This window comes from Labeo rohita, unplaced genomic scaffold (assembly GCF_022985175.1).
Source record: "Labeo rohita strain BAU-BD-2019 unplaced genomic scaffold, IGBB_LRoh.1.0 scaffold_61, whole genome shotgun sequence".
NCBI classification, from domain to species: Eukaryota; Metazoa; Chordata; class Actinopteri; order Cypriniformes; family Cyprinidae; genus Labeo; species Labeo rohita.
The window spans coordinates 366,739-385,349 of record NW_026129535.1 but is presented as its reverse complement, the minus strand read 5'-3'; the positions used below and the strand labels follow the sequence as shown (position 1 = coordinate 385,349).

General features: G+C 36.6%; 1 protein-coding gene across 1 annotated transcript; it reads right to left on the bottom strand.

The window, feature by feature from the left end:
* Positions 1–189: 189 nt before the first annotated feature.
* Positions 190–12,165, bottom strand: ube2v1 (ubiquitin-conjugating enzyme E2 variant 1). Its single transcript, XM_051103984.1, has 4 exons — positions 12,073–12,165; positions 10,195–10,343; positions 6,605–6,730; positions 190–706 (listed from the first exon to the last, which is right to left on the bottom strand). The coding sequence occupies exons 1-4, from the start codon at positions 12,140–12,142 to the stop codon at positions 560–562; spliced, it is 492 nt and encodes a 163-aa protein (XP_050959941.1). The 5' UTR covers positions 12,143–12,165; the 3' UTR covers positions 190–559.
* Between the last annotated feature and the right edge of the window lie 6,446 nt (positions 12,166–18,611).

Genomic DNA, 18,611 nt, shown 5'->3' with positions numbered 1-18,611 from the left:
GCTTTTAACTTTCAAATATGAAGTGACCCAAAGCTGAGAGCCTGAAGGAAGTAATGAGACACCGTTCAAGATTCAACTTTTAACTGGGCAGGCCAGAAGCCTTGGATTAAAGAGTCAAAACTGTCGAATCTAAGGCTGGAAAAAGATGAAAAAAGAAATAAATTCTGAATATTCCCACCACACAGCATGTTACATGATAGCACAAATTCATTTGCAGAACTATTCTCAAATGAGGGCACACAAATTACACTCAATAAGATCATTTGTTATTTTTACAATTTGCATGTATAACAAATAAACATTTAAAAAAAAGATTAGAATGATGTACAGTATTCTGCTGTGCACACCAATACATCCATCGTTTCTGTCCAATGGGAGCTCCTGAGGCAGGACTGCTCATTGGTTGCTGCAGCACATGGGGAGTGGTCAGGAATAAAGAGGAGAACAGGGAGGAATTCTCATGAGTCCAGAAAAAAGGAGGAGAAGGAATGCTCAGCCTTGCGTGTGTGAATGTTTTCTGGATGAAGGTCGAGAAGGAGATGAAAGAGAAGCTCTGAGCTCAGTTGCTGTAGATCTGTCCTTCAGGAGGCTGCGGCAGCTTCATATTCTCTTTGCACATCATGAGTCGTCGCAGCTCCTGGAGGACCACACGGATGCTGTACGAATTCTGCCACTTGGCAAGTGAGGATACAGCTCGCATGTCAACCTGAGTCGACCAAAGACATTTAGACAATGCATTAAACACATACACACACGCACACAAAAAACAAAAACAAAAAAACAAACAAAAAAAAAAAAAAACAGAGAGAATGTGTCAAATTTTGGAGGTTCTGGAGGTAAATCTGAATGTCCTTCAGAATTTATCTATACACCTGGCAAATATGAAAATAAATGATATGCTTTAACTGGAATACACTAACGGTTAAACATTATGTACACACACAGCACAGTATATTCACAACATAGCAGTAGGCACAGGCGCTCAAAGCTGTGCAGCTGTAAGATTTCAACTGCATAATGGGAATGTGTGCCCTTAATACTCTTATTACAAAAACATTTTATTATGACTATGATTTCTGGCATGCAGAAAACGCAAATCACAGAAAGTGGGGCTGTACACTTACTCAAATTGAGATATGGACTAGTGTCTGTAAATATTAAACCAGACATGGCTGCTATTTAATATGAAGTCTGCATGTTCTGTGTGTCTCTGTGTGAATATCTACTATACATACTCAAGTATGTGTGATTTGCATGGTGTTTTCAACATGTGTCGTCTCACTATATGAGGACATGAACACATGAACTTCACATCCAGCATTTCACTTTGAAAAAACTATCATCAGATACAAAGGACATTTTGAAGAAATTCTGAAGTTGATATATTACTACTGCACAGTATAATTTACTTCTCAAAGTAATAACAACAATAGTTTATTAAAACCTTATTAAGAAAAATTACACTATCAAATTTTTTCTTCAGTGTTAAACTGCAAGCTTTTATTGTGTAGCAAAATAAATAAAACCCCAATTTGTTCACATGTCATGTGATTACATTTTAAATGAATTAAGTTGTTAAAAACGTTATGCACTCATTTGAGCTATTTGATAAATTTCATTCAATCAAAACGGAACACAGAAAATGGAAAAAAAATCTTAAATAAAACAAACATTTTACAGGGCCCTTTTACTGATAAAATTGTAATTAATGATTCGTAAGGTTATGAAGTGATTAGACTTCCTTTTTAATTACTAAATTTAATCAAACCATTAATACTGGAACACTGGAAAAGTCAAAGATCAAATAAAAACCTTGATTTAAAAATGGATAGTGTAGGAGCAAATCTGATTTGGATAGGTAGGCTATTCCTAAGTCTTGACGTGGCTACTGCAAATGTATGATCACCCTTAGACTTTAGTCTGGTTTTAGGAACCACTAAGAGCCTTAAATTGGCTGACCAAAGAGCTCTCACTGGTTAGTGTTTTATCAACAGATCAGAGTGGTATGAAGTGCTAAACCATTTAAAGACTTTAAAACCAATAAAAGCACTTCAAAACTAATCCTGTAGCACACATAACCAATGTAAAGACTGTAGGACAGAGGTCCTATTCTGATGCTTTCGAGCTCCTTACGGTTCTGAGAGTTTACTAAAGGCGGTTTAAAGATGATCCACTAAGAGAGAGAGTTACAATAGTCAAGTCTAGTGGTGATAAAAGCATGGATAACTAAAAAGGTGAAAGGACTTCTTTTACCAGGGCCCACAATTGGTAGAAGCTTTGCAAATTGATTGGCTTGTCTATTAAACTTTAAAGTGTTGTCCATCAAAACCCCCAGAATTTTCACATATGGCCTAACATAAGGTGCCAAAATATCAACAATTAAGTTTGGTATACTCTGGATATTAGAAGGGGTGAACACCACAATCTCTGTTTTACTCTCTTAAAAAATTTAGGGACATCAATGCATTTTTTCCATATTCACAAAACATCTTAAGGCTAAAAGTAGCTCATAATTTGTCGATTTAGGAGAAAATAAATAATAATGGAAAATAATGGGCATGTCAATTCTAAATTTGGTACTCCTAAATTTTTGCTCTAGAAGTATTTCACAAATCATTTTAGCGCTAAAACTAGCTCCTAAATCTGAAACGTTAGGAGTAGTGAAGATGACTCCTAAGTCACTAAGACCAAATCACAAACTTGGCTGTTGCCGGCAATCTGCCTTGGAACGTAAACATTTTAGAAACACCCTGCATTTATTTGCACACATATGTTTTCCCATGCATCTTTTTTTGGTTTTGGAGGTTGTCCCAACTCCAAATTTTCAATTGATTATATCCTTGCTTTCATTAACAAGTTGGGCAAGAAGTAACAGCTGTTCTTGTGTCCAGTTTGGTTTTCTTTTCTGTTTGCATGTCTTACTATTAGCCATCATTATTCTACTCTTTTAATTTAAAGGCTGTTTATATGCATATCCACTCCCTGTTACGAGAAGCACATATGTAAGAGGCTGAACATATACTTGTTTAATTAGTGACACTTAGCCTGCATTTTAAAATCATTATTTGAATGTGGCAACACTTTTATTTTTAAACCTTTATTTGAATATGGCAACAATATCACACTCTGCAATATTTCTATGAAGACATTTCTGACAGTGACCCCTCCTTTATCAGTCAATCACTGTGTGCAAAGTTAGTAAGCACGTTGACATCATCTATAGCAACGAGGTCAACCTCGCCCTTACTCTTAGCTTAAGACTTCTTTCTATTCCTTAGTAAAAGTTTGTCTTAGCAGCTTTGTGCATAGGTTTCAAGAGAAAACTCTTAGCTAAAAACTTTGACTGCTATTTAGGAGAACTCTTTGTGGTAAGCTAAAATGTTTTGTGAATATGGGCCCAGATATAATTTTTGGTATTTTTTTTTTATTTTATAATTTTTGGTATGCAAGATACCATACAGGGCTCTACAGTGTGAGCCACTGCGCATCTCCATTCAAATACAGCGGTGCTTCGTTTATGAATGAACATGCATTTTGTCAATGATTCAATTTCCCATTAATAAAGACAGCCACTTAATTTATTCCTGAATGAATCAGCTGTTCAAACACATCAAATGAATGAATGGTTCAGTAATTAAATCAGTGACTTGTCCCCATCTACTGGCTGTTTTAGTTACATTTTTAAAGTATCTTTTCAGTTATTTCATTAAATAAAGTTAAATCATTTAATATTTCCATATTCAAAATTTTATATTTAAAAAAAACCTCAACATGAATTTATGAATTTGACTGCAATCATGCCACCTCTGAGCCTCATTAAACATATGAAAATACATGTACAAGCCACTTTTGTGTTCTTCTGTGCCACCTCTGTAGTACAAATTATTTTTTAAATTAATTGTTAATACTGATTTCCTTTGATTGGTAACTTATTCTTATTCTACTTGTTCTTATTCTGTTGTTCTAATAAAAATAAAAATAAAAATAAAATAAGATGTAAAAGATGACATACTTTTAATAAAGTTAGAAGAAATGCCATAAAGGCAAAATAAAAAAAATTCCCCTGTAAATCACTTTCAGGAGTCAAATATCACCTCATAATGGGAAGGCTGATCAGATTTTTTGATTATTGATTAGAAGATGCTCCTAAAAGTTTGACTGTGCTCCTAAAAGTGCTCCTAAAAAGAAAAGTAAGCGTAGAGCTACAGTTCATTTATGTAAGTGAGGATAGAAAAATAAAATAAACTGTGACATATTATACCCAAAAATACTTCATACAGTGGACTACAAGTCATAGAGTGGACTACCAGTTGGGACAAAATATTATTCACACTTTGACCTGACCATTTTTTACTTAAGTGTTTTTGTAATTGCTAATGCGACCTTTTTACACCACAGACTGAACAAAATTGGTAAAGTATTGATATCAATGTAAATATTATCATACTGACAACTGTCTGAATTTTTGGTTGATTGTAATCCATTACAAACCTTTCTATCAAAGTTATCAGACATTATCAAGATGAATTTGTTCTGACACAGTTTAACTCTGGGTTCTAGTCATATTCTTCTCGTTATTTCCCTATAGTGGCTAATGAACCAGTATTGCCCATTGGCTTACTTCCACATTGAAGAATAAGGTGAACAGAGACAAAATAACATGGAAGCCAGAGTAGAACCTTGGGGACCCCACAGGTCAAAGGGACAGAACCAGGGTATAACTGGCCAATATTGATTAAGAACCTCCTGTTAGTAAGATAGCAACTAAAACCAATGTAGGACTGAACCAATTATGCCCACCACCTGTTCTAAGCGAAACAGAAGAACACTGCGGTCTAAGGTGTCAAAGGCAGGGCTCAAATCTAAAAATACCAGTACTACTGAATCCTCAAGAGTCGGTGGCTTAGAGAATATCATTTAACACTTTTAAAAGAGCCATCTCAGTGGAATGAAATCTCCTAAAACCCGATTGAAACATATCAAAGATTTTGAATTTGACTGAGAAATTCTGGAATTGGTGGAGAACTATTTTCTCTAAAATTTTAGGTAAAAATTAAAGTTGATGAAAAAAAAAAAAATTCAATACAATATTTATAGAATTATTTATAAAATATACTTAAAAACTACTAAATGTTACTTCATATTTCAGGCCTGCATTTCCCAGAAGTATTGTAAGCAGACTGTAGAGCTTTAGCTCAAACCTTAATCAAACACTTGCCTATAATTTTCATGCTATCCTGAAGACCTTGATAAGCTTGGTTAGTTGAGTTTGACTAAGGTCGGAGCTAACCAGCGGTCCACCAGACTAGAGTTGAAATGTCCTGGGCCAGAGGTCTGCTCTCCCATGGGATATGCAGGACCCGATACAGCTAAGTGTGGCTCCAGACAAGTTTGAAATTGCCGAGTGCAGGTGAGAAGACACTGATGTGTGTGCAGGAAGTGGGAGAAAGAAACACAAAATACAAATATCTACAATCTATTTTTTTGAAAAAAATTCATATTTGGCTTAATTTATTTAATTTTTATTTTATTTTTTTTAATGTTTTAAGGTAAAGAATATTATCCGTTTACCCCCCCCCCCGGCCCAAAAAACCAAAAGGTTCACAGGTTAGATATTCATAGTGTGTTTCGGTTGTATGTCAAAGCCAAGGGAAAGCACCTTCTTTGTGCCTGCTGCGTCAAATGTAACAAGATGAGGTCAGAAGCGTTGTGTGTGTGGGATTCGGACAAAACAGGCTATGAAACTAGAGCGAGACCATACTAAAATTGGAAAGAAAGATTTGCGTAGATCCCCTACTGCAATATTTTGTGGGTGGGAAGAACTTTTTTACAATACGTTATATTTTAATAATATAATATATTATAACATAAATAATATTATAAACAATATATTTTTTTTTGGCAAAATCAGCACTGAAAAAAAAAAACACTTGTGTGAGTGCGTTGTGTATAAAGTGAGCATATGAACGGATCTATTTATATAAACTTGCCTTGTCTATCAAGTACAAATAATTTAATTTGATAAAAGACTGGTCCCTGCAAAATAACCTTTATCTGGTCTATTGCATATTCTAGTTGAGAGCAATATTTGGTGGCACACTGTTCCAACTCAACAGGAAACTGAAACTTTCATTCATATATTAAAGACTGGTATATTTGGGTTCTCTTCATGTTTTAGGTTGTGAACATTTCAGACAGGTTGAGTTCAGGAAATAATTGCGAGAGAAAGCATTGAAATATATTTTTTCCTTCCATCTCATATTCATTCCTTTTTCCTTTCTGAACACGGTATTTTGATTTGCGCACATCCCTACTGTGGAACCAAATAAATGTTTAACCAATGTTAAAAAACTTCAAAATTCAAGTTAGACAAATGGAAAAACTCATGTGTGAACATTTCAGACAGGTTTAGTTAAGGATTTTTACATGGCCATTAACAATTCATAATTCTTTCTCACACTATAGACGCATACAATACCGTAAACAAAAAAAACAAAAAAAAAAGAATTGCATGAATGTAAAGGCCCTAATGAGGAATAAAATGCATTTGATGAAAGTAGCAGACGAGAAAGAACTCTAATATTCAGTACTCAGTTGAACTTACCACACCATTAGAGTTATGCACTCCATTCAAGTTGATCTTTGTCACAAAACGAACAAAAGGAGGCGTTTCTGGATATCTTGGTCCACATTCTACTCTGAGGCTGTACATCCTGTTCTCATATATGGTCTGCATGAAAAAACAACAACAAAAAAAAATATATATATATATACCATTAAAAAAATTAAATTCAAACAAAATCACATGGATTAATCCCATAATTAAAACATTGGTGAAATACATCAGCCTAAAGACCCATTTAAACCAAGAATGATAACCTAATTTACAACAATAACTATATTTGCATCCACACTAAAGCATGATATTGTTCTGTTGCTGCAGTTTTGTCATTTGACGCATTAAACGCTTCTTTAAAGCAGGATGGATTCTGACTGGCTGTCAATGTTTTTATGGTTCATCAGCTGGGAAAAATCATAATAACTCAGCTCACAATAACAACTGTTATTACGCTCTGATGATTACTCTACAAGAATATACAACTGCCAAGGAATAGGAAGCCCCTTCAGATTAAGTTCATTAATTCCATCAGGATTATAACACCCCACACATACAAAAACACTTGTTCTAGAGTGGATCAAGAACACTAGATAGAAGGCAAACATATTTCACACTTAATGGGACGTTCAAAAGTAGATTTCTACACAATTCCTCAAAGAATTGGAGCTTTAATTGATAAGTGCTGGATGCTACTGCTCTGCTGGTGCATCATAAGCAATGTTATGACTTCATTTCCATAACGATTTTATAAACAATTTACGCTATTAGTTAAACAAAAACAATATTTTCTTATTTTCTTTACCCTATCACTTTCCACAAACAGGTAATTGCAGTAACTGTAATTAGACAGTTACATACAATATATAATCACATTTCAACAGCTCCACATGTAAAAATATTATTTAATATGCAAAGATGCTTCTTTGTTTGTTTCTTTATAGTTACAAACCATACCTAAAAGCCAAATTACAGACACAGACTTTTTAAAGTGTATATTTGAAAAAAAAAAAAAAAAAAAAAAAAAAAGTAAAAGCTACACTTCATTAAAAAAAACAACAACAACAAAAAAAACACATCACTTCATTAAAAAACTTTTCATAAGAGTCTACTAAAGAGTAAAGAGTCCTAATAGAGTTCAAGACATCACATTCCATCAAAAAATTATTCAGGGATAAATATGCAATGATGTCAGCCAATCATAGCAGCAAAGAAAAACCTGGAGACACTTTTTAACAGAGTATACAAATAAGAGGGTTAACAAAACGGTGAAAAATGGAGAAATGGTCATTTAATTCTAAATTATGTCTGCTTTTGATGTAAAAGTCATACCAACATTAAAAGTGTATTTCATTGGACATTATCAGATAAAGGTGACAGGGTAAAGGTAATTCATGACCCCTTTAATATTAAATTCATGCATTATGGATTTTATACAACAGTTACATAAACATTTGTAATCATGGTAATATTCACACGCTTACATTTTCAGTCTTGAATATTAGGAGCATTCAGACTGCATTCTAATAGGCTAGATCACACAGGGAAAGCAAAGTAGGGGAGAGCGGGGATGGATGCAACAAGGGGCAGTTATTTCTTAAAGCAGAAATAAGCTTAAAAAAATATATATTTTTTGTATTTTTTTAAAAGATCAGATTTTTGGTTGTTTGTGTAACGCATTGTAAAAAAAAAAAAGCATATCATTTTAATCAGTGTTTTCTGAGCTTCTAATAGGCATAGTGAGTGTGTGTCAATGATATAGCGTCAAGCTAATACACCAAGTTTTATCACAGCTATCAGTGTAGGGAGTTGCAACACACATGCAACCGTCCCAACATGCTGTCCCTTACCACAACATTGATTTAAAAGCTTGCCATAACATTACATAATTATGATTTTATGGATTAATAATGAACCCCTTTCAATAGTTAGGTATCTCTCCTTTTTTATTTAGGTGAATAGGCTAAAAATCAACTTGTTACTTGAAAATGTTTTTCCATTCATTATTCTTTGGTTTTATACAGCCAATTTACCTTATTGAGGACCCTGGCTGCCCGTGCACAAATAAAATAAAGAAAATGCAAAATTATATTTAAGAATGATTTAATTACATTTTAATAAATGTTGCAACTGTCCCCTGTTGTGGGGTCAGCTGCAACATTTCACTTTGTCTATTCAAGTGTAAATTGTACGTATATTATCATATGTACATGTTGCAGCAATGTGGGGGGAGTAGCTGACTGATGTGGCTTTATTGTATTAAAATTTTGGCTTTCTAGTACAAACAATCTCTAAAAACTAAAGGAAATGCAAAAAGTGTTGCAACCGTCCCTGCTCTCCCTAAGGGACAGTCTGTCAGGTTGCACAATTTTAAAACAACAATTATGATATTATCATAGACCAGGGATAGGCAACATTGGTACTAGAGTGCCGATGCCCTACAGAGTTTAGCTCCAGCCTTGGAGGAAAAAAACAAACAAACAAAAAAAAAAAAAAAACTCACCTGCCTATAGCCCTAGTAATTCTGAAGACCTTGATTAGCTTGTTCAGGTGTGTCTGATTAGGGTTGTAGTTAAACTCTGCAGGACAGTGGCACTCCAGAAACTATATTGCCTATACCTGTCATAGACAATACATATCCCACACCTAGGGCTGTAACGATAATCGCACGATGTCGTGAGGCGCGTTTAGTCAATGAAGCCGGTACTTTGATTAGAAGTAAAGCTCCATCACGTGCGTTCAGCTGGAGCGGCAAGTAATACACAGAGCCGTAAAGCACTGACAAGCTACGCCAAAATCACGATTCGATTTTGCGCGCGATTTTGGCGTAGCTTGTCAGTGCTTTACCGGCTTCATTGACTAAACGCGCCTCACGACATCGTGCGATTATCGTTACAGCCCTACCCACACCCCAAATGTAGTAATGTGCTTTTTTCCCAGGAATATTGTTATTGTCATATTTGGTTCTTTTTTCCCAGAAATATTGTTACTGCAGTGTTTCCCATACATTGATTTATTTGTGGCGGCTCGCCACAGTATCAAAACTGACCACCAGAAATAGATTTTTCAAAAGGCTTTGACCTCGTTGAATAAACATTAGCACTGCACGTTTCAAAAATCAAAACGCGGCACTAGTGTCTTTATAGTAGTAAATCTCTGAAGGAAACAAACTATCTTAAGGAAAGGTTTGATTTAATTTTCATTTCATCATGCTTGTAGTGCTTGATAAAGCAGCTTTAGTGAGTGCAGTGCTGCTTTGTGTACAGCCGTTACTGGGTAAACCGCTATTTTTGCCGCTCCAAAAGCGGCAGCTAGTGGCAAAGAACGAATTTGCATTTTCTTTCAGAGCAACGCGAGAATCGACTGATGGTTTTACGCAGCAAACACGCAGAGTTACAAATATAAATCCCACAGGGAAAGCCCCGCCACACATAGAGTGCAAGTCTGTGGGAAACACTGTACTGTCATATTTGGTTCTTTTCAGATACATGTAGTGTGTTTTTAAAAATATGACAAGCACAAGAATATGCATCTTAACATATTAATTCAATGGAACCAAGCAAGCTAGTAGAACTGACCCTAGGGGGTCCGATGATCATTCCTCTCCAGCGTGTCAGAGTCATGTCCTCATCATCTTCCAGGCCCCAGCTCACCGTCCCATCTCCAACACCCTTCTGACCCTCCTCAAGTTCCTCCAGCAGCCGGAAGTTACGGGGGACTTTCACGCCTATCAAAACAAACACACAATATCATTAGCATGTGCTGTTAAAATAATGTTCAAAACAGATATTGCAGCAGAAACAGTTCTCTAGCAGGAGAAAGGGAGACAAAGTGAGTATATTTTAAATCTGGCTGGAAATGTCATTAGTATTGTCATTAGTTTTGTATCTAATAACTTTAAGCCACTGCAAAAAATGATTCACAATTCTATGATCAATTGTTTAGGAGAACCAAAAATAAAATGTAACGCACACAACAAATATGTAAAATGTTATTCTCTTTACCCTTAAAGCAGAGATGCCCAAACCTTTTTATTCGGAGGGGCCAAAACTTTAAATTAATTGAGGGGTTTGGGGCCGAAAGTGCATGTTGCGTTATATCTAACTATAATATCAATATTTTGAATAAAATCATAATCTCTATATTTCAATGTAAAAATAAAACACATGTCAACAAAGAAAATTAGAAATGAAGATATTCTTCAAAGAGCTTGAGCATTTAAAGCATTCATTCAGAGTGCTTCATTTAGATTTTGGTGCAATTTTACTTGTTTCAATTCTCTGATTGTTGGAAATTTCTTTACAGAATCATGTAGTTTTTGACTGGAAATTCCACTGTTAAACAGAGTTATGAAAAAAAAAAAGTAGACTAAAGGCTTCCAAAAAAAAAACCAACCAACCAAAAAAAATAAACATATAATATAAACATAATACCATTAACAAGCATATACGATGAACAACTTATAAAAATTTTGTAAATGATTTTTAAAAATCACTTCCACTATGGAGAAAATTAATGGCATTTTACTACCATGAACCCTACTGCTGCACTCTATAACACAAGAGCTAAACATCTGATTAGCTCACAATAAAAAGTAAATTAACAGTAACAAGCATGTGCATAAGCTGTGGAAAAAAACATATGTTTTGTTTTTCAGAAGAAGTGGGCTTATCAGCATCACTTGCTCTATTTTTTATAATTATCAAGGTGTAAATTATGCGCTAAAAACCACTGAGCTAAGAGATGTAATAAATGAAAAAAATAATATGACTAAAATGTACATACATAGAGACAGCTGGTTTTCAACCAGAAATAACTGAAATTATTAATGTCAGTTATTGTATTTAAATTGAATAATTATGAAAAGTTAGTTTTTAAACGTCAATAGTCAATGGTTGTGTCTTAATTTAACGAGCTGCCCACCTAGACAGCATTTTGGCAAACATATTCTTAAACCTAACGAGCTGCCAACCTAGAAAGCATGTTTAAAACATTAACGCAGTTAAAATAATTTGGAAGGCGACTGTTGTCCACAAAACTGCAGTCTAGCTAGGTAGCCACAAGGTTTTGAGACACAGCCAGTGCATTGTGTTGTTTCTCTATCATGACGCTGCAGTTGAATAAGCTACATGGCTAACCAAGAGACTAGTCAGATTATATTAAAACCCCGTTGTACTTTAATCCATATACTTTAACAGCGATTAATATGGATCTTTAACTATTTAAAAAAGACTTAAACATATGCACTATCGATATTAAACGCGATAAATGTCACTGGTTTGACAGGCTAATGCTGTGCAAACACACCCACATGAATGCTGAGACCCTAACACAGCAACACGAGTGAATACGTCAATGAAAGCATACTTCTTCCGCGCTTTATCATTTCATAACATTCGTTTTGGATACAAAAGAAAAAAATGATCTAATACAAAGGCAGTTTTTCATAAATTTACCTGATCCGGCGGCGGCCGCCATCTTGTTGCTCAGCAGCGGGGACGCGCCAACTGTGAACAATCGCCTCATGAATTATGCATGCAATAATCAGTGAACCTGGATATTGAAGTTCACTCCGGTGTGGTTATTACTCATTATATCCTCCTGAATCTGTAGTAAAGTTAGTAAATGGACTTCAGTAAATGTAGTAAAATTCATAATATATAAACTGCTGTAGCCTATGTTTGTGTGTGTACTTCTGTTTTTTTTTTTTTTTTAAATGATGTGTTGTACAATACGTTTATTATTATTATTATTATTATTATTATTATTTCATTGATTATTATATGGCAAAATATTTGAAAATCAAGAGTAAAATAAAGTGAAGCATCCAATATGCTAAGAGAAAAGGTTGGTATCAAAATAACAAGTTCAAAGCACAGCTGAAAATATTAAAATTAAATGATAATTATTATTACATAATAATAATAATAACGACGACAACAATATAACACTGCAAAGCAGTATATATATATATATATATAACCAATATATATATATATAATTATATATATATATATATAACCAATACTCATTGTCATTTAGTTTTTTGTTAATGTAATCAAATTGGTAAGCTTAGCAAAAGCACGCTGGGACAAAAAAACAAAATAAAACAAAAGTTGTACAGTTGTACAGTAAACAGTAAATGGGTCAGTCAGGATGGCTAAAGTCCTGTAGAGTTTAGCTCCAACTTGCTTTAACACATCTGCCTCAGACTTTCTTGAAGACCTCGCTTAACTGGTTTAGGTGTTTTCAGTTAGGGTTGGAGCTGAACTGCAGGACAGTGGCCCTCCCAAAACAGGATTGGACATTCTGGTTTATTTTATTTTTTTTGTGGGATGATTAGACAAATTAAATTCCTTTCTTCTTTCCTTCTTGAGAGTGTCTATGTCAGTTTTTGTGCAAATCAGAGAAACAGCCAAGAATTAGTGATGGGTCGTTCTTGAACGATTCGTTCATTTTGAACGAATCTTTAATGTGACTCGGGACGAACGAGTCGCCTCGGGGAGTGATTCGTTCAGTCGCGCATGCGCAACATCCTATTAGGTTCTGTACTGGAATTAGTTCACCTGTTTTAGAGTAGTTCGTTCACCTTATGGGGCTGTCACGTGATGAACGAACGACTCAAACCCGAAGACTCAAAAGATGAACTAATCAATTCTCCTTCTGGCTCAGACTGCATAGGTTAACATTACGGGGATGTCACGTGATGGACGAACGACTCAAACCCGAAGACTCAAAAGATGAACTAATCAATTCTCTTTCCGGCTCAGGCTGCATAGGTTAACGTTACAGGGCTGTCACGTGATGAACGAACGACTCAAACCCGAAGACTCAAAAGATGAACTAATCAATTCTCTTTCCGGCTCAGGCTGCATAGGTTAACATTACGGGGATGTCACGTGATGAACGAACGACTCAAACCCGAGGACTCGAGAGATGAACTAATCAATTCTCTTTCCGGCTCAGACTGCGTTGGTTAGCTAATTGGGCTGTCACGTGATGAACGAACAACTCAAACCCGAAAACTTGTCAGATAAGAGGCGAGGTGAGCGAATCATAGACTAAAGACCCAGGTAAACAATGAATGAATCTTTTCTGTTTCTTATAGCATTATAGTTTTGTTTTGTTTGTAGTGTGATCAACGTTTGTGTAAGCAGTAGATGTGTTAGGGAGGTAAAACGTAACATTTTAATTATATTTTGCTAAAGTGAACGAAATGAACGAAATGACTCGAAAAAAGATTCGTTCATTTTGCTGAACGAGACTCAAAGGACCGAGTCGGTAAAATGATCCGAACTTCCCATCACTACCAAGAATTAGTTGAGGCAGAAATGGAAAAATATTACAGCAAACTAAATGCACATATTATAGCACCACCTAGTGTCAGTAAATCTCTCTGCTCTTCCTAAATATCTTTGACATACAAATTTACAGAAGAAGTGGAAGAATTAAAACAGAACAAATAAAACGAAAGGAATTATTTTAGAATATAAAGAATATTAACCCTTTAGGGGTAAAGTAGTGTACTGGCCCAGTGACAAGCATGTATGCCTCTAAAGGTATTTTTGCACTTTTTTCTTTTCCTGAGAGTATAGAGCCTAGTACTCATAATACACCATGAGGGCTGTGCTGAATGAATTCCCATTTCCCAGGAACAGAAGCCTTCCACAGTGGAATATACAGGTGTAAATTCCTTTTTAACAGATTCTTAATATTAATTTAATTAATTAATTATTAACTTATTTTATTTATTTATTTATTTTTTTTTAACTGGAGCATGACAGTTAGTTAGATGTCAAATGGTTACCAAACAATAAGCACACATGGTACATTAAAGTCATGTCAGGTAGATAGTGTATGGAGGGAACCCCTTGGTTAAACTCACAGTGGATCTTCTCTGGTCCTTGGGTTCTGCCCAAACACCAACTGGTAGGGACTATAACCATGGACATTGTGCAGGAAGTTCTTGGCCATTAGTGGCCAATCTAGGGCTGTCTTCCAGTCACAGTTGTTGTCCCTCTTTACCTTCAACAAAATTTCAGTGAGTGTCTGATTATGCCTTTCTAAAAGGCCATTGCTCCATGGGCTGTACGCTGTCATTGTTTTAACTGCAATGTTAAACTTTTCGGTCATCTCCTTGATCTCGTCATTATTAAATTCACCTCCATTATCACACAAACAGTCTGCATGGAGGACCATGAACACTTATCCAGCAGTGAATAAAGTTCTTTAGTATCTCTTTTGGAGTTCTTTGTGGTGACAATACTCCCTGCACTGAAGCGTGTGAAGTGGTCAATAGCCATGCAATACCATACTCCCGGCTCAAGCTCATGTAAGTCCACAGCCACAGTGTCATTATAGGCTGATGCCATAGGTAAACTCACTACAGGCTTATGTTTTGGCTTACTGTATCTGCTACATGTATCACAGTTGTTAACAATGTTCTTGAGGATCGTGTTGCTTTCATCGTTGTGATTACCTGAGCCGGCCAGTAATTTTTTCAGTCTATCAGCTGAAGCGTGTCCGAATTGTCTGTGTAGTTTCAACAGGACTCTCTCCTTTTCTTTTGTTGTCATGTTTTCTGTCACAGCAAGTATTTCATTTTCATTTTGTGTTTCGCTCTCACTGGCCTCCTTTTCACCTAGATGACTTTCATCTCTCAAGTTCACACAATAATGTCCTGAAGATGTTAGTTCGAGTTTAACAGGCTGTTTAAACATTGTTGCTTTGTCATGTGCAATATCCATAACTGCACTTGCTCTTTTTAATGAAGTCTTGCTTAAGAGCATCGGTATATCTGCAGGAACAACTTATGTCTCTGTTTTGCATCTGGTATGTCCTATCTTAGCTGGAATGGTAACTTTTCTTGTGGCGTGAACACATGTGTCTCACATGTTCCTTTTTGTTTGGACAGTCCTTTGCCCAGTGATAAGTACTGTGACAAATTGCACATTTGGTTCTTCTTCCATATTTATTAAGGGGGTTTGTGCCTTGAGCCACAGTTTGGGGTTGTTGTGTGCTGTTTTACTTGTTTCCCCGTTTGCCTGAGTATCTTGTGTAGTAGACAGTTTCACTATCTGCGCTCTGCAGTGCATTGCCGCCCTCTTGTGGCGTAGTAACGTTATCTCCAAAAATTCTTTTCAGTGCTGATTTCATATCAGCGAAAGAGACGCTAGGGCAAGCTGTAAGCGCTAACTGTTTATCTTTAACAGTAAGTCCAGCGGTATCGAGTAGTTTGAAGGCTAATACCGCATCTGGGAGCTCCATTTTGAACTTACATAGCCTGTTGTATAGACGTTCGAACTCGACGATGTATTCCACCATTGAAACGCTGCTTTCTCTAGTGATCCGGTCAAACTTTGTGTACGCCTCATACTGTCGATCTTTTTCTTCTTTTAAAAACACAGTCCAATTTTGCAATAAGTGTTTCCATTCCAGCGTCAGCATTAAAATCCTCAGCGGAAAATTCCAAGTGCACTGTCCCTTGCTCTGCCCGTTAGTGACAAGGTAACCGCCAAGGCAAGAAGATAAAACGTAACTTAACAAGAATTTGTTATTCTTTTTTGCATGAAAGATCAAATGGATAAACAATGCAGATTTATTTCCACAGCTGCCTTTGCTCATATTTTTAGCAAGGGTGCTAATAATAGTGGAGGGCACTGTAAGTATAACTTTTTGAGACTTTCCAGGAAAGAAAGCTTGAATCTTGGCTTGTGTTTTTTACATTTTGTCATTCCCTCACAAGTAATAACATTTAAAAAATATTAGATGAACATCCAACAAAACCATTTCAAAAAATATGTTCCATGAACGACAGAGATGTTGCCTATAGGTGACCTGCTGGCCTATAGAGAGCCTGGAGATATCAGAAGAAATGCATACAGGAGGCTAAACATAGGCACAAGAAGTGAACAAGAGGAACACTTTTGCTGTGTTTTGATTTGCCTACTTAAATTACACCTTTAAAGCATAGTATATTCTTTTTGCGAAGACAAAGTACATACTTTTGAGTGTGTAGCAGAAGAGTAGGCAAGCTTTTTGGAAACACTATCACGTTATACATGCGCGTCTTTAACGGTCACTAGTTACACCTACACACATCCTGTCACTGTGAACTGACCTGTCAGTCATCTTGTTACAGTTCACATCCTCCACTTCTGATTAAATTTAACTTCCTACCATATCAGAGAGAAAAGAAGTAGCCGTTGATCTGCCAGCTGCGGGTCTTTCATGTGGACAACTCTGCTCATAGTTTTTGCGAAATGATGAATTTAAAAGTTAAAGACCAAACTCTGTGCAAACGGCGATAGAGAGAGTGACTGAGCGCTGTCGCATTGACTCTGTTGGACACTCTGGACACACTCATACACAACTCAACCTGGCAGAATGGCTTTGACAGGAGTTGTGGTGCCAAAGCTACAACAAGAGCTGAGAAGTGATATGGCAAGCCCATAGCTACGGTTCTACATGGGCCGAGAGCTATACGTCAAACCAGGAAACCAGACAAGAAGGTCAGAGTTCATCTGCACTGAGAGGGAAAGGCAAAGTGAAACCCTACTATCCGTACTGCGAGGGTACAGAGCACTTCCTCAATATGCTATTTAAAAACTCACCTGAGATGAGGTCATATAGTGGATCAAAGTTAACAAGAGGTGCTGGAGATGTGGGAAAGCACATCAAGCAGCTCAGTGTGACCTCAAGAGGCTCTGTGATGTGTGTCAAGGAAAGCATCTAAGGGTCCTGCATAATGTCAACACACGCCCCAAGGCGGAGCAACCGAAAGCTGAAAGCTGTCTGGTAAGCACCATTACAGAAGTTCTCTATCTAGACAGACCATCGTCCCATTCTCATGTTCTGTTAAAAGTCATCAGAGTTCTCCTGCGCAACAGAGACAGGACACTAGATGCGTGATTTTGGACGATGGATTGGAGCAAACAATGCTCCTCCCCGAGGCAACTGAGAACCTTGACCTGCATAAGAAGCTTGAAGATCTCTCCGCACAATTCTACAGGAAGTGCAAACCCTAAAGGGAGCCGTTCAGAATCCCCAAATAATCCCAAGAGAATCTTCCGGATAGCAGAGGCCGTTACCTCACAACATTTGGGTCTAGTGGACATCTCCTACCCTATTGCCAGTCTGAAGAGGAGGTGCAAGCACCTGGCAGAAAATTCTCTAGTGTAGCAGTCATAATATGAGGAGACTTTGGCGTGGCAGGCATGATAAGTGAGGACTTGAGTGAGGAAGTGCTGTGTTCCTCCTCCACAACACCCACAGTGAAAGCAGACGAGATGCTGGATCCATAGCTGGTCTGGTGATTGGAAAAGCCACTGGATCTGTAGTAGGCTAAGTCTTCTGTAATAGACTGGAGCGCAAACTTTTATTAAATGTGATCATGGTCAAAACAGACGGGGTCCAACACCAGCAAACAACTATATACAGGGCAAGGAAAAAGAGTAATCTAGGCAACGCAGGCAAAGGTCAAGGCAGGCAGCAAACAATCATAAAACGAGAAAACAGTCCATGGTAAAAAACAAGGCAAGGTAAGGCAAGGCAAGAAAAAGGCAATGAAAACATAGTGTAACACTCAGTAAACTTTGCAATGTGTGAGTGTATGTGTGCAGCTTAAATAGTTCTCCAGACAGGTGTATTGGTGTATGAAATCAGTTCTTAGGCATTATGGGAAATGGAGCCTGTGAAAAAATGGCAAAGGTCTGGGATGGAGTGCCCTCTAGAGGAGCTCATGGGCACTCCAGCTGGAGATTGTGACCGTCCGCCATGTTAGTAGTTTTTTAACACTTTTTATTTGTACTTAGTTCTGAACCGAATCCTTCTTTAAAGTGCAATGGGTTGTGGGCAATATTAGAGTGTGCATGGATCCACAACTGAAAAATCTACTGGAAATAGTAGACCATCTGGGAACTTTTAGTATACTCTTTTCAACATACTGTGCTTTGGAACACGCCTATTCTAATCTCACATACTATTTAGGATGGAA

What these genes read in the sequence shown, in the direction of transcription:
- ube2v1 (XM_051103984.1), bottom strand. Translation starts at nt 12,142, where the DNA reads ATGAGGCGATTGTTCACAGTTGGCGCGTCCCCGCTGCTGAGCAACAAG. An exon ending in GGCGGCCGCCGCCGGATCAG is followed by an intron (nt 10,344 to 12,072) that starts GTAAATTTATGA and finishes TTGTTTTGATAG; the next exon opens with GCGTGAAAGTCCCCCGTAAC. An exon ending in TGCATAACTCTAATGGTGTG is followed by an intron (nt 707 to 6,604) that starts GTAAGTTCAACT and finishes TGGTCGACTCAG; the next exon opens with GTTGACATGCGAGCTGTATC.